The following is a 25,430-nucleotide window of genomic DNA, read 5'->3' as shown; positions in this document are numbered from 1 at the left end:
CTACCGATCCGCCGCCTCGCATGTCGCCTCACAGCGGCTCACACCATGCCAGTCGCCATCCCTGGTGCATCCCTCGCGGTGGCACGCAGGTTGCCCACCACCAGTAGGCAGTGCGAGGGCCGGGCGGGGCACGTTCGAGTCGCGCTGACACGCTGCCCACCACATGGATGGCACACGCGTGCTCGCTGTCGCAGGCCGCTCCGACGCAACGCCGTCCACGACATGGCTGCCGGCATGAGCAGCGATGAAGCGCTCTGGCACCACCACGTCGCGGGTGCCTGGCCCCGCGTCACCACCGCAAGTGGCTCGGCATTGGCAGGGATAGGGGGTGCTGCTTGGCCTCCACACACACACACACATAGTGGATGTGCTGGACCCTGAGGTGCAACGGTGAGGTGCCCCCCTCTCGTCGTGAAGACGAGGAGGAGGGGAGGGAGTACAAGCGAAAAAGACAGGAATCACCATGGTGCCGCCGCGGCCCTGTGCAGCCCCTCCACCCTAAACGAAAAGGGCAAAGACTAACCGACGGAGGAAGTGGAGGCGGAGCGCCAAGCCAAAAAAGTGTGACCACAAAAGCGGTAGACAAGAGCGATGAAAGACAGGTACAAAGAAAGCAACGCTCCAACACAATGGGTGGTCTCTTCCCCGCCCCGCCTGAGCAGGCAGAGATTCGCTGATGCACACCCCGGGCCTTGACAGCTAAGGGAAGCGGAGTACAACGAAGCAATGCGACCACCACGCGTGCCAGCCAGTGAGCGAAACATCAAAAAAAAAAATAAAAGAGGAAGGCAATGAGTGCAAGGAGAAAGGGCCTCTGGTCCCGTCAGCTGAGGCACCACCCTCCGGACTGGCCCTCAGTGCGCAGTGCTGAGGAGCTGGTTGCGTTGCTCCTCCACGCGTGCGTGCACACTCGAGCACAGGTACACATTCATTTCGCCTTCGCCAAGTACTCAGCAGCCACCATAAACCCACGATCATTTGTTGGCTTGTTCGGCCCCACCGGCAGTTTGCCCTCGAAGAAATGCCGGTACACCTCCAGCGCCTCCGCGCCAGTGGAAACGACCCACGGCACGGTGCAAATCCACTCCGACCCTCTGATGGTTCCGCTGTGCAGGTTGGCCTGGTAGCGGCCCGAGATCTTGGCACCCCAGTGCTCCGGCGTGCCGAAGAGGATAACTGGGTTGGGTGGCACAGTCGCCACCTTGCGTCGCACCTCCTCCAATGCGTACTCAAAGTCCGTGCCAATGCCACCGGTGAGAAAGATGGGAAAGTCCAAGTTAAAGTCCGATTGCCGCTCCACGAGCTTGTCAGCACGGTACGTGAAGTGTGCCTCCACGTACGGGTTCTGATTCTGCTCGTTGATGGTCGCACCCGGCTTGGCAGCCACGCTGCCAAAGTCGACGATGAGCCCACACGAGAGAATGCCTAGAGACTTGGCCACACGGTTGCCGACCTCCATCGCGCCAGGGCCGCCGCCCGTTACGAGCGCCAGCGGCTTCGTCTCGTTCAAGAGCGGATGCTGGCACGTCTTCTTGATATGCAGTATGCCACTCAGCAGCGTCATCAATTCCGCCTCAAAGTCACCCGCCACGAGGTTAGAGCCGTACACGCCGAAGAAGGTGGCGTTGACATACTCTTGACGACGCTCGAGAGGAACGAAGGCGCCCGCGTCGCGTCCGGGGCGGCGAATGTACTGGTACACCTCCCCCTTCTGCTCGTTGACCTCAAAGACGGCGATGCCGAACGTGTTGAGGTCGCCGAGCATCGCCGCATCCTCCTGGCTAAAAAAAGAGCCGTAGTGGCGAGATGCCTTGGTGAAAAAGATGGCGCGCAGCTTCTTACACACCGCGCGGGACAGAATGAGGGACTTTAAGCACGGGGACGGGAAGTAGCGAGTGAAAAGGACGCCGTCGCTGGTGATGTCGCCAATCGCAATCGCAGACAAGATCGCATACTCGCACTGCTGATACGTGTACCGCTGCACCAGTTCCTGCTGCTCAACTGGATTCTCGATCCCAACGTAGGTCTTCTGCTTCGGGTCCGTCACGATCCAGTCGTCGGCGTGCATCTCCGTGAATTGACCGCCCTTGCACACGTACGCGCAGCACGGCAGGTCGCCCTTCGGCGCACTCTTGAAGGCACGCAGGATGCTGCTCGTCGTGCTGCAGCGGTCCGCCAGCGTCTTACGCAGTGAGAAGGGCACCTGCTCACGGTACGACTCTAGCGTGTAGAACTCAATGGGAACGTGGGTGAGATCGTCGATTGAGTCGCCGTAGAAAACAAGCACGCGCTCCCGAGCGGAGGCATCCGCCAGGCCCTCCTCCGGTTCAATGAGGCGAGAACTCATGGAGTGCAACCCCTTCGGCAAAAGGCTGTCCACCACGCGGCCAAATACAGTGCGGAAGTGCATGGCGTACCCACGCACCATCAGAACCCCTGACGACGCGGCGACGCGCGTGTAGCCCTCGTGGAACTCTTGATGCAGGCGGATGAGGTCTTTGTACGCGGTACCCCTGCGCAGCGCCATTCCGATCGTGGGCAGCAGCCCATGAATCTCGCCACTGTACGTGAACGTCCCAGGCAGCACGGGCAGATACGCCACCACGCGACCATCCACGATTTTCAGGTCCCAGTTGGGCGCCTCACCGGTGCCGTACACGAGCAGCGGCTGACCACGCTGATTGACGGCGTGCAGAAGACGAGTAATGTAGTCCGTATTTCGCACCACACGATTCGACTCCAAGGCGAAGAGCTTGCCGACGTGGGCACCGACCGCAATGTAGTCCAGCATGAGCACTGCGAGGGGAGTCAGGGCGACGAGATCCATCTTGACAACGGCGCGGCGCTGCTCAGGGTCGATTTCGATCCCAACATTCACGGCGTTGACGCCGAGCTGCGTGATGGACGAACGCAGCAGAAACTCGCAACTCACTCCGTGCGCCAGGCCCCTAAACTGGGGGTGCAGCGCGTTAATAACGGCGGTCGCCTTCGCCTCATGGCAGTTGGCGCGGGTGTACTCGGTGATGCGGGCATCACAGGTGGCCAAGTCGAACGGATTGCAGTTGCGGCCACGAGAGACAGTGTAGCTGTCACCTTGTTTGTGATGCGTCACCGTATCTGGGTACCACCGGCAAGACTCAGACGGCATCTTCTGTTTTGGGGGAATTTAGTTGCGTGCTGTTTGTGTGTTTGTGTGTCGTAGAGTACACTTTTGTGCGGATGCTGTTCACGTGCTGCGGATGCCTGTGTTTCTTGTTTGTTTTTATGGTTTGCGTGTCTACAATGATTGTATGAGCTTACGAGTGCATGTGTCGAAGCGCGTGCGTGCGCAGAGGGCACCAGATGTAGGTGTGCTGGGCTCACGTGCACTCTCCGTACCAGAGCCACGTGGGGCGGCGGCAGGGTGAAAAAAAGAGGAGCACAGGAGGACGGAGGAGGGAGGAGGGGGCAATCTAACAAGAACGACGACGACTCCAACGCACACCCAGCCGAGAAACACGAGAAACCAGCCAAAAGCAGAATAGGGAGAACACAAAAATATGAAGAGAGCAGAGGCACAGATAGGGAACACCGATGAGCACAACGAGAATATAAAATATATTTAAAATAAAGCGTTTACTGAGAGAGACAACGACGGAGAGGCAAAGAGTGTGTATGTATGCATGCGTGCGTGCGTGCGTGCGTGCGTGCGTGTCAAAAACGGACGCAACACACTCTCTCACAGCAGCAAAGACGAACAAAGGCGACGCGTTGGTTTCTGTTCCCTCAGAAATGCGAATGGCAGAGATGATAAAAAGAAGGGCAACGCTAGAGAGGGAAGAAGAGAGCGAGGCGTGCGAAACGAGTCGAACCAGACGGCAGGCAGCGGTGCGTGCAGCTGTCGAACAAGATCAACGAAAAGGCAGGGAAGAAGAACGTAAAAAAAAAAATCAACGACAGTGCAACGACGTAGGGCAGACTGATGGAGTGGTCAATAAGGGAGAGGTGTCCAACAAAACCTGTCGGTGGGAGTGAGTAGTGCTGAGGTAGGAAGAGAAATACGAGTGGTTCTCGTGAATAAACACTACAGAGTCCCCATTATTGTTTTTGTTGGTTGTTTGGCATGTGTTGTCGAAACACCGATACAATGCGGGATAATGTGAAGAAGCAGGGGCCCAGATCATGACAAGGGTGAGCGAGGTGAGCGTATCGCAGTTAGAGAGAGACCACGGGATAGAATGGGAAAAGCGATCATAGCGAAAGAAACAGAGAGAGAAAGCAGTGGTAGGCGCGAATGCGGAGAGGCGGCGTAGAGAGTAAGCAGCAACACCACACATCGGAGTGGAGACAGCGAAAGGGTAAGCAGGGTTACACGCAGAGAAAGACACGGGCAGCAGAGCCTCCTCTCCCACTACCAGCACCCAGCGCCCCCTTTTTTCTCTTGCTTTGCGCGCATCACAAGCTCACTCGAGTTGCGGCGCCGCAAGTGGATCACGACGGTGCTGGAAAAGGGAAGTGGTCACTGCCAAGGATGTGCGGCAGGCATACGCACCAGTGCAAGCACGCAAGCGCGCCCCTCATCGCGATGAGTCCCAGCCACACTGAACATGTGAAGTTGTCTGGAGGCCGATGCACACACATGTTCCACTTCACGATGAGACGCTGTACGCATGTGAACGTTTTAGGCGTTTATTTTTGCGTTTTGTGTTCCTCATCCTTAGACACTGGCTGGGCGCCTGTACAGCTGTTTGTGTTTATGCGCGTGTGTGATGCCACCACGAACCCTGCTCTTAGCCCGACGCATTCTCCTCCTCCGCTGGCGCTACACTCCAAACTCACGTTGTTCCGCGCGAAGGAATAGCGGCATGATGAAGGCCCAGTGGAAGAGAAGAGAGAGGTAGACATTGCTCGCACACAGATGCACTGGTGGGCTCACCTTATTAACCGATCAGAAAATCATTAGGAACATAAAAAAGGCACGCATGTGCAGGCACACGGCTCCAAGCACAGCTCCATATGTTCCATAGCCACCCCTGTAACGGGTATGTACACAGACACCAGCAAATCAGCGACGACGGCGCGCGTTCTTGCCAGGTCGCTTGTTGCCGCCCGGGCGCAGATTGCGCGCCCGAGGCGTGCGCTGCGCCTTGGAGCGCTTTGCGTCCCTATCGACGTCATCGTCGTCGTTCAACATGTCTTGCAGCGAGCCATTACCACGTCGCTTCTTGCGCCAGTCGCTCAAGCTCTCCTGCATGTCGCGCTTGTGCTTGGCACGCTGTCGCAGCACTTCTGCCTGCACCTCCTTGCCGTACTTCTTCTGCTCCTTCATGGAGCGGCGGTGCGCCTGTGCCTCGATGCGCGCCTTCGAGGCCTCCATCGCCTGCCGCACATCATTCATGTGCACGTCACTCTTGTACATTTCGGCATAGTAGTCATCCGGTCGCTTCCAGGGCACATTAGCCTCCTCCAGAAGCGAGATGCCACGTGTCACGGATAGCAGCGTTTGCTGAATAAACGCCTCCTCGCGCTTTGGGTCGTCATCGGCGTTGAGGTCGCTCGGGAGGGAGCGGGTTGACGTGAGGGCCATCCGCTCCACCCACTGCGCCGGCTCACTAAACTCCACGCGGGTGGCACAAGCAGCAGTGGCAGCCGACTTGGATGCAGCGTCGGCTGCTCCCTTCTTCGAAGCCGCTGGCGCCTTCGGGGGCGCCTCCTCCATCTCTTCTACCTCTTCATCCGAGTCCACATATTCATCATCCTCGAAGTCCTCGCCGTCTTCCTCGTCTTCATCCGGGGAGTGATCCTTGTCGTCCTCTGCGTGCGCGGCCTCCTCCTCCCGGCGGCGCAGCAGATTCTTTCGCTTCCGTGCGGCGATATCGTAAACGGGCATGGGCTCTTTGGTGGTGCGTGTTTGCTCGTTTTTGTTTTTTTTCTCCTGCTTGCGTTCGACTTTCGGGGTGGGTGAGAAGGAGCCGTTGTGTGCGTAACGGTGCAAGGGGACGATGGGAGGGATACTGTCGGTTTCTTTGTCCTCTTTGGCGAACTCGTCGTCCCTTTTCTTCTTGCACACACCTCGAGCTGAGATACACACACAGAAACACACAAACGGGCTGCACACTCGCGGACGCGTACCTTTTTTTTTTCGCTGTTGCACGTGTCTCGTCAGCGTGTGAGTGCGTTCGTGCCGGTATAAGGGCGGGAAAGCGTGTGTGGTGGTGTGAAGCGCACGCACAGAATGGCAAACGTGAAAACGAGCGTTTGGCCACAATTTTAGATCCGGCGCGATGAGGGAGAGCAAAAAAAGGAGAGAGGAGGAGAGGGGAGGAAAGTGCGTGAGAAACAGTGAGTTGAATCAGCGGAACGACGAGGAGACTGAAATCGCAGCGTCAGACCGCCCCCCTGCAAACGAAAACAAAAAAAAAAAACAGAGGAGCGTGCGCACGCGGTGCGGCCTATGTTTTGCTCCCGTTTCCTGTGTGAGTAAGTGTGCTTGTGTATTCGAAAGGAGGTTGAATGGAGGAGCGTTGCTCTCTTCCTCCAGGCTTTTTCGAAGTGGGTGGGTCGGTGGGTCGACTCGGGAAGCGAGTCCGCTATGGCAACGACTTGGACGAGGCCGAAGCCGAGAGAGGGGAAAGGTGTGAGGAACGAGCACTCACCGGAGTGATAGCATACATGAAAACACAACGCGAAGCGAGTGTGTAGGAGGTGTGCAGCGGAGTCAGAGATGGGCGAAGAGCGAGCCAGATACCGAATGCGCCGACACACACACACACACACACACACACACACACACACACACACAGGAGAGGAGATCAAATACTTTTACTCGCAAGGCGCACGGCGCGACGTGCATCCGAGAAGGCAACGGAGACGTGGGGAGAAGGCCGCACGATGGAGGAGTGGAGGGGGCTCGCTAAGAAAACTGCGACACGGTAGAAGGAGAAACAGACAAGATTGCGCCATACAAAGACGTTACAACGGCAAGGGCGCCCCCGCACGGACGGAGCGTGCACGGCCCATGAGGGGCGACGCATGATACACCCACCACCGGTGCGCGGTCTCTGTCTCGCTCTCTAGTATGTAGTCGAGTTGGCCCTCTCTCCCTACTTCATGTTCTTCGCACATCACCCTCTGGCGCCAGTGCTACTCAAGGCTCAGCACATCTGCCTTGTCAGCATCGCAGGTACGCACCTTGACGTCGAGCAGGTCGTGCCACTGCACGTCGCCTTTCTCCTTGGCGTCCTTGGCCGGCGTCAACACGAGCAGCGTCGGCACACTAGCCAGCTGCAGGGTCGGGTGCGTGCGATAGGGGAAATTCGGGTTGCCCAGGTAGCTGGCGCGCTCGACCGGGAGCTGCAGGAAGATGGCGCGCTCCTCACCGTACTTGCCTCGGAGCTCTGCAAAGCGCGTCGCGACGTGCGGCTTCGCCAGAACGCAGTCCGGGCACCACGACTCGCCGGTGGTTGGGTCGGTGGAGCCGGTCAGATAAATCACGAGGGCAAGCGGTCGCTTGCTGTGCTGCTCCAGCAGTCGCTTCGTAATGGCGGTGAGCTCCACGTCCAGCTTCAGCGGGTAGCGCAGAGAGAAGATCGTGCGGCCGTTGGCGGCACCGACAGCCGTTTCGGCAGGGGCGTGCAGGCGGGCGAGGTATTCCTTGCGCGCCGGCTTCTCCTCCGCCTCCGGACCGCGGTTCAGCGCGATCCACCGCGGAGCCTCCTTGAAGATGCGCAGCGTCTTGATGTCCTTGCTCTGATCCGTCGTGAAGCGGTGATACATGCCGGCTGGTACAACGATGCAGTCGCCAGGCTTCGACAGCAATCGAATCCACTTGTCGTTGATATCGCGCACGTCAAAGTAGCCCTGACCTTCGAGAATCAACCGCACCTCATCGTCTTCGTGAATGTGCTCCATGAAATGCTGCTCCGCCAGAGTCTCGAACTTCTCTGCGCCGAGGTTGGCCGGGCTGAGGTTCACGACGTCGTAACTCTGGTAGTTGAGCTTCTTGAGAAGCGGCTGGATGAAACCCTCGATGTCATCGCTTACCTCCTTCGGGTCGAAGTGACGGTAGAAGATCCCTGCTTCACCAAGCACCTCGTAGCTGGCGGGCACGTTTGGCGAAAGACGATTCTCATCGCGGCGATCCGCGACCGCCTCTGGTATGTACCAGCAGTCGGTCATAGCTGGGGATGGGGCAGCGTGACTGTGTGGACGGGAGTGAGGGGGCGCGAGTGCGTCGAAGGTGTCGCGGCAGGGCTGGATTTGGGCGAGGTGAGGAGGCAACGATACAGAACAGAATACGTCCAGCGTGTGCAGCACACAGCGCTTACCAGGACACACACACACACAGCAAGGAACGAAAGAAAAGCGAAGAGGCAAGAGAGAGAGTTGTACGAGTGCTTGCTCGGAAGAAGTGCCTGATGATACGTGTTCCTGATGAACATGCACATGGAGGGGAGATGGAGACAGGAGAGACGGGCGCGTGCGCGCGCGCGGGTGTGTGGCCATATATGTATATATAGAGAGAGAAAATGAGGGGCACAGATGCGTTATGAGAAGGGAAAAGCGGTGTGGCAACGGATGAGGGTGCATGCTGTGAGGCCCACGCAAAGAGAGGTGTCGCGGACGTCGAGCACAAATTTGTTGCGCAGTCCATAACTCGATTTTGTGGGCAAGGGCTGCGGGAAAGCGCTCAGCCGGAGGTCAGCGCATCCTAGCACGCATGATTCTAACAAATCTGTACACTGCATCATCAGCCACATACACACACACACATGGGTACGCGGCGCTTTTTTGGGGGGGGGGGGCAACGAGAGAAAGACGCCCCCCTCCCAGGCTTCTCCATCAGTGGCAGCGTTTGACTGACCCAGCAGACCTCTTCTCGAGGTCGCACTTTCTTTTCATGCTTGATTTTGCGTTATGAAATGGGCAACACTGTCGTGTGCGTAGCATGCTGAATCCAAAGGATGACGCAAGAAGAAAAACAAAGTGAGCACACACGACAAGTGCTGCTTCTGCTGCTCTGGCTGCTGCGTATGTATATGTGTATCCATATAAGACATACGCATATATGTATGTACACCGAGGCAGCGTAAACCAAAGGCACGAAAAAAAAAAGAAACGCTAGACGAGAACAAGCCCAGACAACTCCCCCTCCTCCCCCGAAAAAAAATGCAAATTCCGACCTCAGTGCTGGTGTGCGTGGGCGTTTGGACCGCGGCCGCCTTGACCCGTATCATAGGTGTGCCTACATCCCTCTGCTTTCGTTTGAGCCCCTTTTCTAGCTCCCAACCTCGGCATCCCACACACACGCACACACACACACACACACACTGGTCGTCTACGTGTGTGGACATATAGATGCCTGTGAGCATATCTGCATTCACGTATGCGTGTATGTGCCCATGCGTCCGCATAGGCGCGCATGCGTCGTGTGAGATGGCTGCAGGCGGTATAGGCGAGCACCTCAAACACACACACGCAGAGAACAACAACAACGAAAAAACAGGTTGACTACGAAGTAAGTCGACAACAGTCGCAGGCACGCAACAGAAAAGCGTGGAAGAGACGCGCATAAGCGTGTGAGCGGAGAAGAAGGGGAGGAGGGGGCGAGGCTCGCACATGAAAACGGCATACGACAGCATATCTGGGACTTGCATGTGCGCCCTCGCAAGCGGCTATAAATCTGCTTGCCTCTGTGTGTATGAGTCTCGGCCAGGCTCTACCGCGCGAACACGAGACGAGCCGCTGTAGCGAATTGGAAAACAACAAAGAAAAACACAAGCTTACACCATGAAACAGCCTGGAGGCTGTGGCGAGAGAGGGAGGGAGGGAGAGAGGGAGAGAGGGAGAGAGGACGGAGCGGATATCATGCGCGTCCCTCGACTGGCACAGTTAGACGGACGAAACCCACGACATCCGCAGATCAGCAGGTACACAAAAACCGCAGCACGTATACCGCATTTTACCTGAAATAGAGCACGGTCGATGAAAGGAAAAGCAGAACATACGCAGAAGCCTAAAACGAAGAGAGGAAATGTGAGAGGGAGGGGGGATGGGTGCGGCGGCTTGCCTCCATGCAAGCACATACAGGCATACCAGACAACGAAACAGACCCAACAAGAGAGAAGACACCGGGAGGAGGAAAAACGGGGAGGGGGCGCGAGAGAGAGAGAGAGAGTATCCATATAAGAAGGGCCGACCACATGGCACCCACATCCGTACACACACCCACACAGGCACACACCGACAAGAAGGAAGACAACACGGAAAGATGGTATTTGGCGATAATAGGGAGAGAGAAAGGAGAGAGGGAGGGCGAGGATACCGTATGGGTGTCACAGCAGCGGCGGCCTACCAGGAACATGACGCGGAGCGTGCGCGCTCCCACCATGAGCAGAGAGACAACGCAAAGAAAAAAGGCATCACTCATACGTGCGTAAAATCGAGGAGGAAGAAGCCCGAGAGAGGGGACACCGACACCGACGCACAACACGGCCCAGGCCACGGGCATGCACATGAAAGGGATCACGGGAAAAGAAAAGGAAGAAAGGCGCTGTGTTTGGGCATGGAGCGGGTGTTCGCTGTACGCGGAGGGGTACACGAGAGAGGGGAAGGACAGGGCGAAGGCCCAGCAACAGCAGCCACGAAAAAGTGGTATAGAGCGAGGGAAAGAGAGGCGAAGCTACAAAGGGAAAGCTCGCGGCACACGCAGACACGCACACACCAACAGAAGACGCCCGCATGCTTTTTCTCTACAGTCGCGGAGGGCGGAATGTACGGAGGAATCCGAGAGCATTGCTCTTCATGCGAGCTCAGTCGTCAGATGCCTCGTCCTTGCTGCCCCTGCCGCCGCTGTCGTCGCCGCCGCTGCCGCTAGAGCTGCTGCTTAGCGACAAGTCGAGCACATGGTTGTTCGCGGCTGACAGAATGTTGGCACCACTGCCTGTCCCGGCCGCGCCGAGAACGCGTTGGCCTCCACTGCCGCCGGTCATCCACGCCAGCTCACCGGAGCCGGGTTGGATAGGGAAGTGCGCGAAGTTGCCCGCCGTCATTGACGGTGTAGCGACGCCCGTTCCAGCACCTTCCTCCCTACGCGGCAGTCGCCCTCCACCTGCCTGCCCTGCTAAATGGAACCGGCTCGCCCCTCCTGCTGCGCCTTGCGCACCCGCGCTTCTCTGCTCAATGAGGCACGAAACCTCGTAGATCTCCTGCATCATGCGCGCCATCCATTCCACATCCCATGAGACTTGATGGTCCAACACCTCGGCCGCTGTCATGCGCTTCGCAGGATCGCGGTGAAACAGTCGATTAAAAAGGTCCACGAGCGAGGCGGGCAGCAGCACGAAGAATTCGCCCAGCACGACGATATCGGATGTCGTGATGCACAAGATACTGCGGCGACTGTTTTGACTGTCGGCTTCGGAGGTGGCAGTCCCGGCGCCATCTGGCTCCGTGGCGTGCCGCGATTCTCGCTCGCTCGTCATTGATGCCGTGTCTGTGCAGAGCGACGCGCCACTGTCGATGGAGGTAGTCTGCTGGCTGCTGCTCTGCATCTCTTTGTCTTCGACGGTGCTATTCGCGTCCACAGAGTTGTGCGAGTTCGGCGAAGCAGCAAGCTGACGCTCCGCCATGTCAATCTCGATGGCATGCTTGAGCGCCTTCAGCACGCGGCTCGTCGTCTCTTCCGTGAAGTGATGCCCAAAGCGCGAGGACAGGCGGTTGGTAAAGGTGAGCGGCAGCGATCCGGTCTTGGGGATGGCGCGGTACAGCTCGTTGAGCGCCGGCATGTGGAGCCCGTTCAGGTGGCCCAGATTGATGCCCATGATACGTGCGATGAGGCACCCAAAGGACCACAGGTCGCAGGACTCGGTGTACGGCTCGCCAAGCACCATCTCGGGTGCCATGTAGCTCACCGTCCCCTTCATGTTGCGCAGCTGCCGAGACTCCGTCATCTTCACGGCCGACCCGAAGTCGCCGAGCTTTGCCATGCCGTTCGCGAAGAGCACGTTGGCTGGCTTGATGTCCCGGTGGATGATGCCGCGGCGATGCAGGTAGATCAGCGCGCTGGCGATGTCGTGCACGATCATGACGGCGTCCTGTGGACGTTTGAGCTCCGGCGTCATTATCGAGGCCCCGTGGGCGCCGGGAAATTCGGTTCTGCCGCCCTCGCGCGCTGCTGCTTGCAGCATACCCGCCACGTCGACGCCGTTGCCGCTGACGGAGTTGCTGCTGTTGTTCATGGCGTTATCTGGGTATCCGGCCATCAGGCCGGCGCTGCGGTATTGCTGCCGCTGGGCTGCGCCCGGAATTGCCACGGACGGCTCCAGCAGATGATTCGCCAGCGTCGCGTCGCAGAGTTCCATGAATATGGCGTACGCGTTGTCCTCCAGCCGTGTGTGCGAGAAAGACACGATATTAGGGTGCTCAAGAGAGCGCATGATGCTGACCTCGCGGTTGATGATCTCCAGCTGTCGCAGCTTCATGCTCTTCAAAAAGATGCGCTTCATCGCCAGTCTGCCCCGAGACACGTACATCATTACCTCGAAGACGTCGCCAAAGGCGCCGCTCCCGATGTGGCTCACAATCTGGTACGACTGCTCCTTCCTCACACCTACCATCGAGCGCAGAAGCCGGCGGCGACGGATCAGCTGCTGCACCTCCTCCAGTACATTCCGCGAGAGCAGCCCTTCCAGCAGGTTGTCGGCGTACATGACCACCGTCGCGTCCGTCATGATGTTATCGACGTTCATCGTCGGTGTGCGCACGCCAGGCCTTGTCGAGATGAAGAAGGCCACGACCGTCTCCTCGACGGCATGTTTGGCGAGCGTGTCGTGCATTTCCCCGCTAATAAGAGACTCCACCCACTCCACGATCACGACGTCGAAGAGCTGCAGCCCTGAGCGGGCGTACCGTAGCATCTTCGTCGCACTCGTGACGAAGGTTGTGCAGTGCCCGTAGATGCCTAGGACCTCTTCTACTTCTGCGTAAGCGCGGGTCGTGTAGACAAGCACATGCAGGTTGTTGCGCGTTGTTTGATCAGCCGCGTCCTCCGCAACGGCACGCATGGCGGCGTTTGCGTAGGGAGTGGCGCCCTTCTCTGCTGTTGCGGCGATGTTGCTGAGGCCTGCGATACGCCTCAGCTTACTGCTCTCGCTGCTGCGCACACCTTCATCGACGCGGCTCTCGCTGGGTGAGGAGACGAAGGCGGTTAATGGCCGAATAGGCTGCGCGGCAACCGCGGCACCCCAACCGCGATTCCCCGTAGAGGAGCTTGACGTGTTCCCCTGCACTGCCGCCGCTGCTGCCACCGCATTGATGGTGGCGCCAGAGGACATGGAGCTGCTGCCAGTCGACAAGAAACCATGATCGCAAACGCTTCGTACATGCATGCTGACGCAGCGTCGCAGATCTGCCAGCTGCTGTGGGCGGTTGACGAGACCGAAAATATCCATGAAGCTATCGGCAAACGAGTCGTTCGCCTCGTCGGGCATGTTGGCGTTGCCGCCGCCCGCAGGAGCACGCCGATCATCCGACGCCCCCGCCCCTCCGTTCCCCGTAGCCACGGGTGCGACGAGATTGCCCAGATTGCCGCTGCTTTTGTGCTCTCCATTGTCAGCGGACACCCCGGACAGCTTCACCTCCATCGTCGATGTCATCGCATCGCCTTCCTCAGCCGTCGTCGACTGCGCCGCAGCCGTGCCAGTGAGAGTAGCGAATGAGATGCTCGGCAAGGCGGCGTGCGCCGATATGTCAGCGACAATCACCGACTCGGGTGCTTGCCCCGAGAGCGACGCCGGATTCGCGTACTGCTGAGTGTGGCGCTTGGTCTCGGGAGCCCCGACGGCGAGGGGCTCCAGCAATGCCGTTGCGTTCACGGTCGCCTTCTTTGCCTCTTCCTTGTTTTCAGTGCTGCTTGCCCTCGCGCTGCTCCCAGCATGCTCATTATCTTCCTTCTTCAGTGCGGTGCTGAGGTCGCCGAAGGCAGCGGCCGCACTGTTGGACAGCGCATAGCCGAGCAGCTCGGTTCCGCCAGATTTCTGCGTGCAGACGCTGACGAGGCCCTGCGTCTTGCTGCTCTGCGTGCTGGCCGGCTCCGTTGGGTTGCTGTTGCCAGCAGCGAAGGGTGCCGTACAAGAGACAATGGGGTGCGGCAGAGACGACGGGTACGGAACGGAGGGCCGACTCTGCGTTGATGGGGTGCCGCTGCGGCTGCTGCGCGTGGTTCTGTCTGCCGAACTGCCTGCAGTGATCGACGCGCCTGACACCCCGGCTGCGCAAGAGGCACTGAGGATATTGCTGCCCTGGCTCACTGGCGGCGACTGCAACCCCGCGTTCCAGCTTTCCGCGAATGGAAGCGCCACATGGAGCGGTGTCTGTAACGTCCCGCTCTGGGCAGACAGTTCAACGGCGTGGTGGCAGGAATGCGGAGTAAGGTTTCTCTGAGGCCCGTGCCGCTGCGGTGGTGAGCGCATGACCGCTGTCGACACAGTCACCGCCGTATTGGCCGTGCTTCGGGTCTCGCCTACCGGCGCCGCGTCTCTGCTGCCCCGTCGCAGCGGCGACGTTATCTCCATCGACGCCCTCTGCGTGGTCGTGCGCGCGTGTGCCGTGAGCTGCTCTTTTTCAGTCTTCGCGACAGCCGTGCTCCGGCTCTTGCCCTCTGCAGCGGCGATGGTGCCGTCAAGCAGCACTGCGGGCAGCTGCAAGCCTGTGCCTTTCCTTGGTAGACTTCCGCTACTCACGGTTAATACACTGAAGGACGCCGCAGCCCGGAGTGTTCTGCCTTCATGCAGCTGCTTCGTACACCTCCCAACGTTGTCGGAGATCCGCTTCTTACCGTCTTCCATGCCCTTTGCCGCTTCTGCATGCGCTGCGGTTGCTGCTACGACGGACGCAGAGAAATGCCCATCCTCGCCGTCGTCCTTGGACTTCATCGACAGTGTTAACAACCCTCTGTAGGTGCCGTGATGTGTCCCGCCAGTGGGCGAAGAGTCCATCGGCAGTTGAAAGGGGTCGGCGTGGCGCTGCGTCGGCGTCGCTTCTCCCGATGCGGTCGCCCCGCTGCCACGCCGCAGTGTGTCATCATCAACGCCCTCCGGAGAGGTGCCTTCACTGCCGCTGGCGCTTCCATGCTGTGTGGTGGAGAAGCCGGATGGATTTGCGGCCTCGAGTGGCGCGACTTTCTGTCCAGCCGCACCTGAGCTGAACGCGGAGCTTTCGCCGCGCGAGCGGGCACTGAGTGAGGACATCGTCGCGCTGGTGACCGCACTCACAGCTGGGACGGCGATGCCGGGTGCGCCGGCGGCAGAGCTGGCCAGCGCCTGGAGGGGAGGCGGACGTAGCCGCAACGCCATCGACACCGCCGCTCCAGCTGCCGGTGCTGCGGCCTCAGAAAAAGTGTCCGCGCTCGACATCTTCGCCGCCGCCGTATTTGCCACTGCTGATTCTGCCTCCGTTGGCTCCGCCTTGGCCTCCTTGACGTCGGCGCTGGCGCGCGCTGATTTGCTCGGAAACGATGGCGCCGCGGTGGTGGGCGACATCAAGGGCGAAAAGATGACACTCTTGCCGCGCACGCCCTCCAAATACGTGCGCGCCGCTATGTCGTACCGCAGGGGAATGATCGGCGGCGACGGCTGCGCTGCCTCGGCGGCGGCTTCCTCGGTCACCAGGTTCACGAGGTTGACACCAAAGACGGAGAGCCCGCGATACTTGGAGAGCTGCACGTTGCCCAGGCGACTCAGCAGCTCCAGCCGCTGCGGCGTGGTAAAAGGGATTAGGACTCGCGCCTCGTACGTGTCAGCGCGGATGCGGGTGGCCGCATCGCACATGGCCAAGCTCTCCCGCATGTCTCGGGATAGGTAGGAGGAGCTTGATACATAGCGTGGAGGGAGGCGACGGTGCTGCGGCTGTGGGGCTTGCGAAGCCGATCCAGCCCCTGGATAGGCCCACAGCAGCGATTGCTTGACACTGCCGGTGCGGCGGCTGGGCAGAGACGTGGGCGAGCTCTCGGCGGCAGTCTCGATGACCTCGTCGCTGCTTTCCCCATTTTCCATGCGGGTGCGTTGCCGCGACAGCGTGTCGTCGCCCTCCTCACCGGTGTTCTGCTGCATCCCAAGCGCGCGCACCTCGGAGAACGCCGGATCGAACGTGTGACTCGCCGCGGTGGTATTGCTCGTGAGGATGCTCGAGTTGCCACCCTCTCGTGCTGCGTCTGCGGTGCCGCTGGCCGTCGTCGAAGCAGGGTTGCTCGCACGAGAAAGAACCACGGATGCCGCCCGACTGCCGTCTGCAGCGTGAGCTGCGGCCCCGCTAAGCATCGCGAATGATCCTTTGCGCTGCACCGAGTCGGCTGCACGCACAGCTGCCGCCGCCGCCGCCGCCGCCGTCGCCGCCGTTGTCCGTGTCATGAACGACGATCGCCGCGATAACGCGCCATTCGAGACGCTGTCGCCACTACTTCTCATGGCGCTGCTCCGCTTTGATAGCCTGTCGGTGCCGCTGCAGGTGCCCAGATTGCCGCTGGTGCTGCGACGTCTGCTGTCGCGGCGATCGCCGCCGCTCGACGCCGCATTCGAGAGGAGCGCGACTTTTTGAACGGCAGTGACGGAAGGGGTGGTGGATGCATTACGGTCGTGCGCCTGCTGCTGTAGGTGAGGACTGCAAGACCAGGCCCTGGAGCGCCGGAGGGGGTCGCGGTGTGGGTGGCGCGGTACAGCGTTAGTGGCGAGAAGCGACTGCACGCTGCGCTGCGGCGTCGCCGTCCGGCTTTCCTTGCTGCCGCCTGAGGGCGAGTGCAGCGGAGACGCTTGAGTCGAGTAATGCTGCATCGAGCCCCACGGCGGCGACGACGCAACAATACCGGTGCCAAGCGAGGACGCGGTCGCGGTTGGCGGTGCACAGCTGCTATTGGAGTTTGTGAAGGGGTCACTGCCGCTGCTGCTGTGGCTGGGTATGAAGCCTCTGACACTGCTGTCTAGCGCGGGGGCCGCGGGAGAGAAGGCTTCCCTCAACTCCTCGTAGCCGTAGAGGACGTCGAGGTCCTCCAGTCTTGCTCTCAGTAGCTCCACGATCATCCGCTGCTGCTGCTGCTGCTGCTGCTGCTGTGAGGACGTGGCAGGTGCCGATGAAGGCAGCGAGCCTAGAAGGTGGTGCCCCGCGGGATTCGCCTCCTGCGGGCTCGGCAACGTTGCGTTTAGCTTCGACAATGCCCCGACAGCCTCTGTGACTGTGCTGCTGTTTCCGTCGGCGCCCTCAGCATTGCCATTATTTGCCTTCCAGCTCACGCTCACCCTGCGGCTGGCGGGACTGGCGCTGTTGGTGCTGGGGCTACCGTTGTCAGCGCCGGTGCGCTTGACGCAGCCGCTGGCGCCCGGCAGTACCTCCACAGGGATCATGTGAATGACCAGCTGCATCTTACGGCACACGTTCAGGATGCACGCCACCTGCGTGGCGCCGTTGCGGCGCTGGAACCGCAGAACGTGCTGCACGAACATCATAAACGCAACCGAGTTAAAAATGATGGTGTGCGGCAGGCGTGCCGACACGAGAACGGCCACGACGCCGCGCTGAGATCGCACCCGGTCCGCAAGCTTGTGTGGCGTGATTTGATCCACCTCGTTGCTCCGCTGCCACGACATTCCCGCCACATTGCCGAGCATCTGCGCAGCGCTGGTCTCCATAGGGGACGCCCAGCCTGAAGGCTGCGGCTGCTGCAGTAGGCATCCTGTCACGGCACTGGGGAAGGTGTGGTGGGGCAGACTGTATTCGCTGAGGCCTGCGGCGTCGCCGCCACTTACGAGGCTGTGATGACCACCACTGTGCGGGGAGCGGTGCACCAGGGAGGCGTGCGAGTGAAAAAGGCTCAAAGACAACGGCGATAACGGCTGCGAGTCTCTGTGAGCCCACGCCGACGGCGGAGAGCCCCTCGCAAACGCCGCGAGCTGCCCAGCTTTGTTCTTGCGATAAGGCTGCTGTTCCGCGCGCACCTGCTGGGCCAGCTGGACGACGCTCTCCACGTCGCGCGCCTCCTGCATCGCACGCCTCGGTGCTGGCGGAGTCACTGCAGGGGCGAGGGCTGCCGTGGAAGCCGCTGGTGACTGCAGGCGTGCCGACCCCGACGACGAAACACGTCCGCTGCTAGGCGGGGGCAGCTGCTGATAGAGAGGAGAGAGCATGCGGGATCGCGCACAGCTTAGGAGGGCAATGGTTGTGCTTGTCGCCGACAGTGGCGCGGAGCTGAGGCTGCGTTGGCGAGAAGCCGTCCCAGACGCTGGTTGGAGGGCTGGAGAGATGGGCAGCGAATTGTTCATGGAGCTGCGCTTGAACCGGGTCACCGCGCGCGCCTCATCCTCGTCGTCGACAAGGCCAGCTAGTGGCCTGTGCTGGCGTTGGCGGCTCAGCAGGTGACGTTGCTCCGGCTGCGGTTGGCGGGCATTCGATGCTGTCTTCTGCAACGGTGTAGAGCTGCTGTTGGGGCTGCTGTAGTTGTGGTGCGGGTCTTCGCCTGGCTTGTGCAGTGGTGTGAGCGGCAGCCCTCGTGATCCTCCCGCTACGGCGGCCGCCAGAGGTGCCGCACCAGCGGGTTCGTTGGCGCCGTACAGGCAGTCCGTGGAGGTGATCGTCGGTTGCGCAAGATTCACATGGAAGGCCGGGTAGCTCAGATCGTACAGACTGTTTTGGTTTGTGTGCTGCGAGGAACTCCGCATCGCCGAGGCGGCGTCGCTGTTGGCAGAGGGCGTCTCAGGACTGCCAAAGGTGACTTGCACGCCGGGCGCCGGGGATCCGGGATGCCCACTCGTGCGTGACGCGGCCCAGTTAGAAGAGCGTTCCGTGCTGCTGCTCGGAAGCCGGCGCTGGCTCTGCACCATCGGGTGTAGGGAGGCGTGCTGGCTGCGGTTCGCATACTGCTCCCGCAGCGGACGCGGCGCGTCGACGTCGAGAGAGTCGACACTGCCCGTTTCGGTGACTGCGGCTGCAGTGGCAGAGTTGGACAACGCCGAGCGCGGTGGCCGATGCGGTGGCGGCGGCAGCTGCTGTGGACTGCGCAGGTGCGGTGCCTCTGCAGGTGGCGGCGTAAAGACGGCCGTGGACCGATGATCGCCGGGGGATGTCGTGGTCCGAGCGCCCGGCCCGCGCGCATCAGCAGCGCCACTGCCAAGCGTTACCAGCGTTGGCGGGGGGCCGGCGGCCACCGCGCGTGCGGTCGGCATCCTTGCAATGCCAGCTGGTCTATGACTACTCTCCAGCCGCTGAAGGATGTAAATCTCCACGTACCGGCTGCAACGCTGCTGCTGCATCGGCGGCGGCGGCGACGCTCCATCACTCAGGTCGGGCTCGAGCGGGGAGGAGGTGTTTGCTGCTGCTAATATAGTCGAGGTTCGTCGCCCGCACTGCGCCATCCCGGTGGCCTCCTCGCTGCCTGTCAGCCTCGACGATGGGACGTCTGCGCTGGGGTGTGATGGATTCCTCGGCACTGGTGGGTAGCATTCAGCTTGTTGGGTGGTGGGACACAGCGACTGGTTCCGCATCGTCGATGGCGAGCCCATCCGAGGCGTACTCTCGCCGTCCACGCTGGTTCGCTGTGACATCTTCGGCTGGTGCGACGGCACTGCAAGTGCCGCGTAGTACGCGGAGGTGCGCTTGCTGTACAGGATGACGTAGTTGTGGTTGGGCAGAGCGAAAAGCTCGCCTGGGTTTTGCACCTCCCGCCATCCCGGCTGCTGCACTGCGTTGGAAGACGGCTGCTGATGCTTCTGGCGTCCCTTGTCGTCGTTTTCGTCATTGCTGGCCATCTCTTTCTCCCCGAAGCATGCGGCCTGCGGTGATGACGAGGACGCCGTAGCGGGTAGCGAGGCGAGCGCGAATGGCACCGATTCCCCATCCGTTGCCGCTGCGGCGGTGACCAGGGGCATGCTACTGCGGATGCTGCCGGCGGAGGCGCTTGGGGGAAGGGTCAGCGCGAAGCAGCAGAGCAGGTTATCAAATGCCGCCGTCGTCACTTCATCCACGCTGCTGCAGCCCAGCATGCTCGCGGCAGCGTCGTTGGCGTACACGAGCGACCAGGCGCATGGTGGCGGCGGCGTCGGGCTATCGCTGTTCAGCTTCTCCAGCGGGAGCGCGCTGTGGTTAGGGGTGAAGGTTCCGGTCGCCGTTGCAGCGGTGGAGGTGGCCATGGTGACGGCGTTGGTGGTCGTGTTGTGCGACGACGAAGACGCACGGCCCATCAAGGTCTTGGATATCGACTTCAGTATCCTCGATGCGGGCGCCGAGTTCGTCTCGGGGCCGCCTTCGTCATCGACACCGGCGTCGCTCGCGTCCCCGTTCGCCACCGCAGCGGCGGCTTGGTGGTAAGTGCCGCGACTGTCCTCGGCCATGTCGTCCTCTTTGCGGTCAAGGACGGCGGCGTTGCTAGCCAGAGGCTGCGGGGAGTCGAGGTGACGGAGCGAGCTCGACGAGGACCCAGAGTGGGGCGGCCGGCCCAGTGTGAGAGGCAGACCCTGCCTCTGTGTGTCGGGGTCTACGGTCATTGCCGAGGAGCTTGCTGGGTCTGGGTTTCTTATCGCGGCCGCGGCGATGCGCGCTCTCGAGCTCTCCATCACGAGGACGGGGCACATGACCTCCGCGAAAGGACAGCCGCACAGTGTCTGCGCCATGAGGAGCAGCGAGGGGTTCAGTCGCGCGACGACGTCTGCAGGGGGCTGCTGCTGCTGCTGCTGCTGCGGTGGAGCAGACGCCTGCGGAGAGGGTGCGGGGTCTGGCAATGGCAACGGCGGCTCTGAAGGGCTTGACGGAGGTGTGAGAGGTGCATCCGCCTCTCCGACGGACAGCACAGAAGCGAGTGTCTGACTGTTCAGCAGCGAAGGCGGATGCTGCCCCGAGCAACGCCGCGATAGGAGCGTAGACAGCGGCGACACAGCAGTAGCTGCGGCGGCGCTGTCGTCACTGCAGCTGCTACTGTCGCCAAGCGACGTCGCCGGAGGGGGTGGAATGCTCCGCAGAAGAGGGACCGACGAGGCAGACGAGACACCGAGACTGCTGTTCAGTCGCCGATAGAAGTCGTGACAGGAGGCGATGGGGTCACAACTGGGAGGGGACAGCGTCGACACAGTCGCGTTGTCCGTCGAGAGCACCGAGATTCTCCCCAGCATCTCCAGAGTCGGCGCAGTGTTCATCTCGGCCGCGGCACTTGACCCACTCGCCGGCGTGACGACGCTAATAATGAAGGGCAAGGCGGACACTGGCAGGAGAGGAGGCACCATAGTAGAAGGTGTGAGAGGGTTCTCAGGGGATGCAATAAGCGGCGCCGATGCAGCGGCGGCGGTCGGCGGCGGCGAGGAGGGGGCGTTCGCCGCGGCGCCACACAGCGAAACCACAGAAACCAATCCCCACTGCGGCCAATCCATGTCGCCCGCGAACACCCCCGTGCTTGCTGGTGCGCTTTTCGAGGTGCCCGTCACCAGGGATAAAGAGCGTGACTGCATTGGCACCACCGACTCCGCTGCTGTTGCTGTTGCTTCCACGGCTTCCACGTGTGCCAAGTTCTTGCGCACCAGGTGAGGAAAGTTGCCGGCTTGAGTTGTGCTGCAGTTGCTGCTTATCACTGCTTGCCCAACTGTCGGCGATGTGAGCGTCTCCGCTGCGGCCCCAGCCGCGCTGCCCTCTGGCGACTGCGATGAAGAGCCCACCTTCACTGAGTAGCTCTCCATGACTGAGATGGGAACACGGCACGTGCAGAGGGGAGATCGCAAATGTGAGAAGGGTTATTACCGCGAGAACGACTTCTCTTTTCCTCTGGATGCAAACACTTCGCTCCTATAGGCCGATGCGTGACTGTGCAGCGTATGCGAGAGAGGCTGCGGGAAGGGGAGGGGAGGGGGGAGAAGGAGGAGTACCTGGGGGGCTTCCTTGTGCACGCGTGATTCCGTCTGCTGGCGAAGACCCACGTGGCCTTTCAGTGTATACGACAACAGGAACGACAAAAAAAAGAGGGCCGCGCTGCACTCTTACTTTTTATAGGACGAGGAAGAACGAACACCCCCCCCTCAAAAAAAAAAAATCAACCGCAACAACAAGAGGAAGACGCCCCCACCTACCCAGCCAGCTACCCAGCCACACACCCACACAGCAGCGAAGAGGGTCTGCTCCAAAAAAGACGGAGAGAGGCGAGGGTGCGCGTATGCTCTACAGCGCAAGGAAGCGCCCTTTCTCACCCTCTTTTTTCCCCTTCGTTACGCTCTGCTTGCGCTCCAAGACGGACGCGGTGTTGGGTCGAGACTTCCCTCCCCCTTCACGAGCTGTACGCTTGTGCGTGTGTGTATGAAGAAATGGTGCGTCGTGTACGTGCGCGAAAAGGTGATGCCAACGCTGCTTCCTTCTTATTGCTGTGGAGACGACCTCGCTCTCTCGCACAGCGTCTAGACGTCAAGGCGGTTTTCTCTCCGCAGTCGATGACCGATGAGCTGACGGATGCTCGTAACCACACACGCGCGCGCGCAGAAAGAGAAATGAACAGCCGGCGGTCCCGTATTGCCTGCAGCTGGGTAACCCTACTTTGTTGCCCCGATTATGCGTGGGTATGCGCCGGACACAGCACAAGGGGAGGAGAAGAGGAGGGAGACGGCGCGACACTTGCGCCGGCGCAGATGGTCGCTAGAGGTGCGCCCCTCAAAGGCGGATGATACGAGCAAGGCCGATGACGGCGAGGAAAACCAAAAAAGCAAGAAAGAAGAATCCAAGTCACGAGAGAGCGAAGCACAGAGCGCCCACAAGAAACGTATGCAGGGTTCACCGCGGAAGCAACAGAGGGAAACACACAACGCAGCGAGGACGAGAGGGCGGAGAGGGCGGTGTGTGTGTGTGTGGGGGGTGCGGCATCGGCGAGGGGGGGGTGATGAGACAAGTACTGCGACAGACAAACAAACCCGAAGAACGAGAAAAAAAGGGGAGCTGCGGTGACGGTGTGCTCAAGTCACTTTGATTTAGGTGGTGTGTGTGCTGGCAACGATAAAGAGAATACATAGCGTGCGACCGCGCCTCCAACACACACACACACGCACGCGGAGGGAAAGAGAGGGACACTGGTAAAGACACAAGGAGAGGGAGCAGGGGTAGAAGCCGAAAATGAAGGGAGGTGATACACGACAGTGAGCCAAAGAGCGAAGCAACGAGAAGGATTCAGAAAAAAAAACACCAGCACGCACACGCGCGCGGAGGGAAAGAGAGGGACGAGGGGGAGGACCGGGATGGTATGTGAGCCAAGTGCGTAAGGCTACGAATCAATCAACCACACAAAGAAAAAGTAGCCCTATCTATGTGTATACAACAGGGCGAAGGCCTGCCTGTGTCGCTGCGTGTGTGCGTGTGTGGGTGGGTGCTCAGGGACGGGAAGGGAGCGTGATCAGGTCGTACGACAGACAGACAGACGCAACAGCATACAGACAAAGACGGACAGACACACCAATGCGAGGTTTTGAGTGGTAGTGGTGGTGGAGGCAGTAGAGTATTGGCCCTCACACAAGAGGGAGAAAGCAGCACAGGAAGGAAGGAGAGGAAGGGAGGGATGAAGAGAGCGCGCATGCGGGGTGAGTCCAAAAAAAAAAATAAAACAAAACAACGCAAGGGAAAGGCACTGGCGAAGGTCACGAACAGACTGGAAGGGAGCGTGGTGATGATGCACGGTCGGCTAGCCGTGAAGAGGGAAGAGGGGCGCGGGGTGGGTGGGTGGGTGGGGCGAGCACAACCAGGGCGACGCGAGCAAGGCAACACAAAACAAAACACGAAAAGGATGACGACAAGACACACACACGAGGGAGGGAGGGGGGGGGGGCGAAAGGAACGGATAGAAAGGAGGCGTAGGGGAGATGGCGAGCGGAGCAGTAAACCAAAAAGGAAAGAGAGTGCGACTTTTCGACGCTTGTCGCAGCTCGAAAGTGGCGGTGCTTAAGAGGGACAGAAACAGAGGGATAGCAAGCCGGCGAACAATGGCTAGTGGTGGTGGTGGGCAGGGGAGTGCTTTGCCTCGACACTCACACGACGAGAGGCCGCTAACAGCCACACCCACCAAACACGCACGCACAAACACACAGGGAAAGTGCCACCCTTCTTTCTATCGCTTTCTCGGCTGCCCCACCCCCCGCCACCACTTTCCGTTGCGGCCTCACCGGTATTTCTCAACAGAATGCAAGCCGCCGCTGCTTCTTCCGTGAGCCTCCTCCTATGCTCCGGTGCAAAAGGGTATAGACAAGAAATACGGCGAGGGATGGCGGCGGCGAGCCTCGCAGTGATGGCGCAGCGGGCAAAGGTAGACAAACTGGACTGCCGATGCCGGTGTGTGTGTGTGTATGTGTATGCGTGCGTGCGTATGCATCTGTATGCGTACGCGTTAGGAAGACAGCCCCACCCTCGCCAAGGCGGCCAAGTATTCGGCTTTGGGTAGAGGCGGATGTCCGTGTGTGCAGATTGCTTGCTTTCTTCTTTGTGGAGCGTGCTCAACGCCGAATTGTCTGCGCGGTAAAGCGTTTTCGCTTTTTCCTTCGGAGATTCATGCCAGTTTGCATGCCGGTGTGTGTGCACGCGCGCGTTTGATAGTGGCGTGAGAAGCACCCGCAAGCGTGCGTCCGTGATGGGGTGCGCAAGCACAGGGGGTTAAGGTTGAGGGTGGGGAGAGTGCACACACAGGTGGTCGAGCACGGAAAGAAAGGTCGTCGTGGTCGTCGTCGGAGAGCGGGGGTGAGGTGTGAGAGAGAGATGATGGAAAAGGTGCCGCGTTGGCGAGAGCTGCAGGAAGCGAGAGGGCACATAAAGGACGTGGGACGTCTGTCATCTTCGGTCCCTTGTCCGATGGGTGTCGACAACACAGAGGCGTACTGCTGGGCGGAGATGAAGGGAGCGGGTATGAGGGGAAAAGATGGCTGAGCGAATCTCCGGGGACAGCCCAGCAATGCATGGAGGCAATATACACACACACGGGGTTGCCCCGTTTCCCCTCCTCTTCCCTGCCTTTCTCACCGTCACTTCCTGTGTCCTCTGCTGAGAAGCTGCACCACACTCTAGTGCGTCAGGGCCGTCTAGCCCCGTTGTGTCCCCCCCCCCCACTTCCCTCGACTTCTCATCGCGTCCTCCGGACACAACACCATCGCGTGCTTGCTTTGCGCATTCGCGGACATGCCTGTGCGTTGGGGAGGAAGGGGGTGGGGGCGACAGAGCTTGCGTTACGAGTAGCAGGAATGACTGTGACAATGAGTCCAAGCCGCGAACAGGCGAAAAAAAGAGGGGAGAAGATGCAGAGAGCCATAGAGGACCGCACTCGCGCCGCGCCTTCTCTCGTTCTGCCTGCCCTCGTGTTTTGAACGGAATCGGCAGAAGACTCGAGTCCTGCTCCGCCGCCTGATCGCCTTTCTCTTCGCATTGGACTCCCACCCGATTCGATTCGCTGCTTGCGGCTCTGAGCGCAT

At 60.3% G+C, this 25,430-nt stretch overlaps 4 protein-coding genes across 4 annotated transcripts; all 4 read right to left on the bottom strand.

Annotated features, from left to right (window-relative positions):
- Window positions 1–928: 928 nt before the first annotated feature.
- Window positions 929–3,148, bottom strand: LDBPK_351820 (hypothetical protein, conserved; the record flags this gene model as incomplete). The annotated part of the gene is made up of 1 exon (XM_003860392.1): window positions 929–3,148. The coding sequence occupies one exon, from the start codon at window positions 3,146–3,148 to the stop codon at window positions 929–931; it is 2,220 nt and encodes a 739-aa protein (XP_003860440.1).
- Window positions 3,149–5,044: 1,896 nt separating this feature from the next.
- On the bottom strand, window positions 5,045–5,869 carry LDBPK_351810 (hypothetical protein, conserved; the record flags this gene model as incomplete). The annotated part of the gene is made up of 1 exon (XM_003860391.1): window positions 5,045–5,869. One exon carries the CDS (start codon window positions 5,867–5,869, stop codon window positions 5,045–5,047), a length of 825 nt encoding a protein of 274 aa, XP_003860439.1.
- Window positions 5,870–7,122: 1,253 nt separating this feature from the next.
- On the bottom strand, window positions 7,123–8,157 carry LDBPK_200980 (hypothetical protein, conserved; the record flags this gene model as incomplete). The annotated part of the gene is made up of 1 exon (XM_003860390.1): window positions 7,123–8,157. The coding sequence occupies one exon, from the start codon at window positions 8,155–8,157 to the stop codon at window positions 7,123–7,125; it is 1,035 nt and encodes a 344-aa protein (XP_003860438.1).
- A 2,633-nt stretch (window positions 8,158–10,790) lies between these two features.
- LDBPK_200970 (protein kinase, putative) lies at window positions 10,791–20,630 on the bottom strand (the record flags this gene model as incomplete). The annotated part of the gene is made up of 1 exon (XM_003860389.1): window positions 10,791–20,630. One exon carries the CDS (start codon window positions 20,628–20,630, stop codon window positions 10,791–10,793), a length of 9,840 nt encoding a protein of 3,279 aa, XP_003860437.1.
- Between the last annotated feature and the right edge of the window lie 4,800 nt (window positions 20,631–25,430).

Source organism: Leishmania donovani, chromosome 20 (assembly GCF_000227135.1).
Source record: "Leishmania donovani BPK282A1 complete genome, chromosome 20".
In the NCBI taxonomy this organism is placed as follows: domain Eukaryota; phylum Euglenozoa; class Kinetoplastea; order Trypanosomatida; family Trypanosomatidae; genus Leishmania; species Leishmania donovani.
This window is presented reverse-complemented; position numbering and strand designations above follow the sequence as displayed.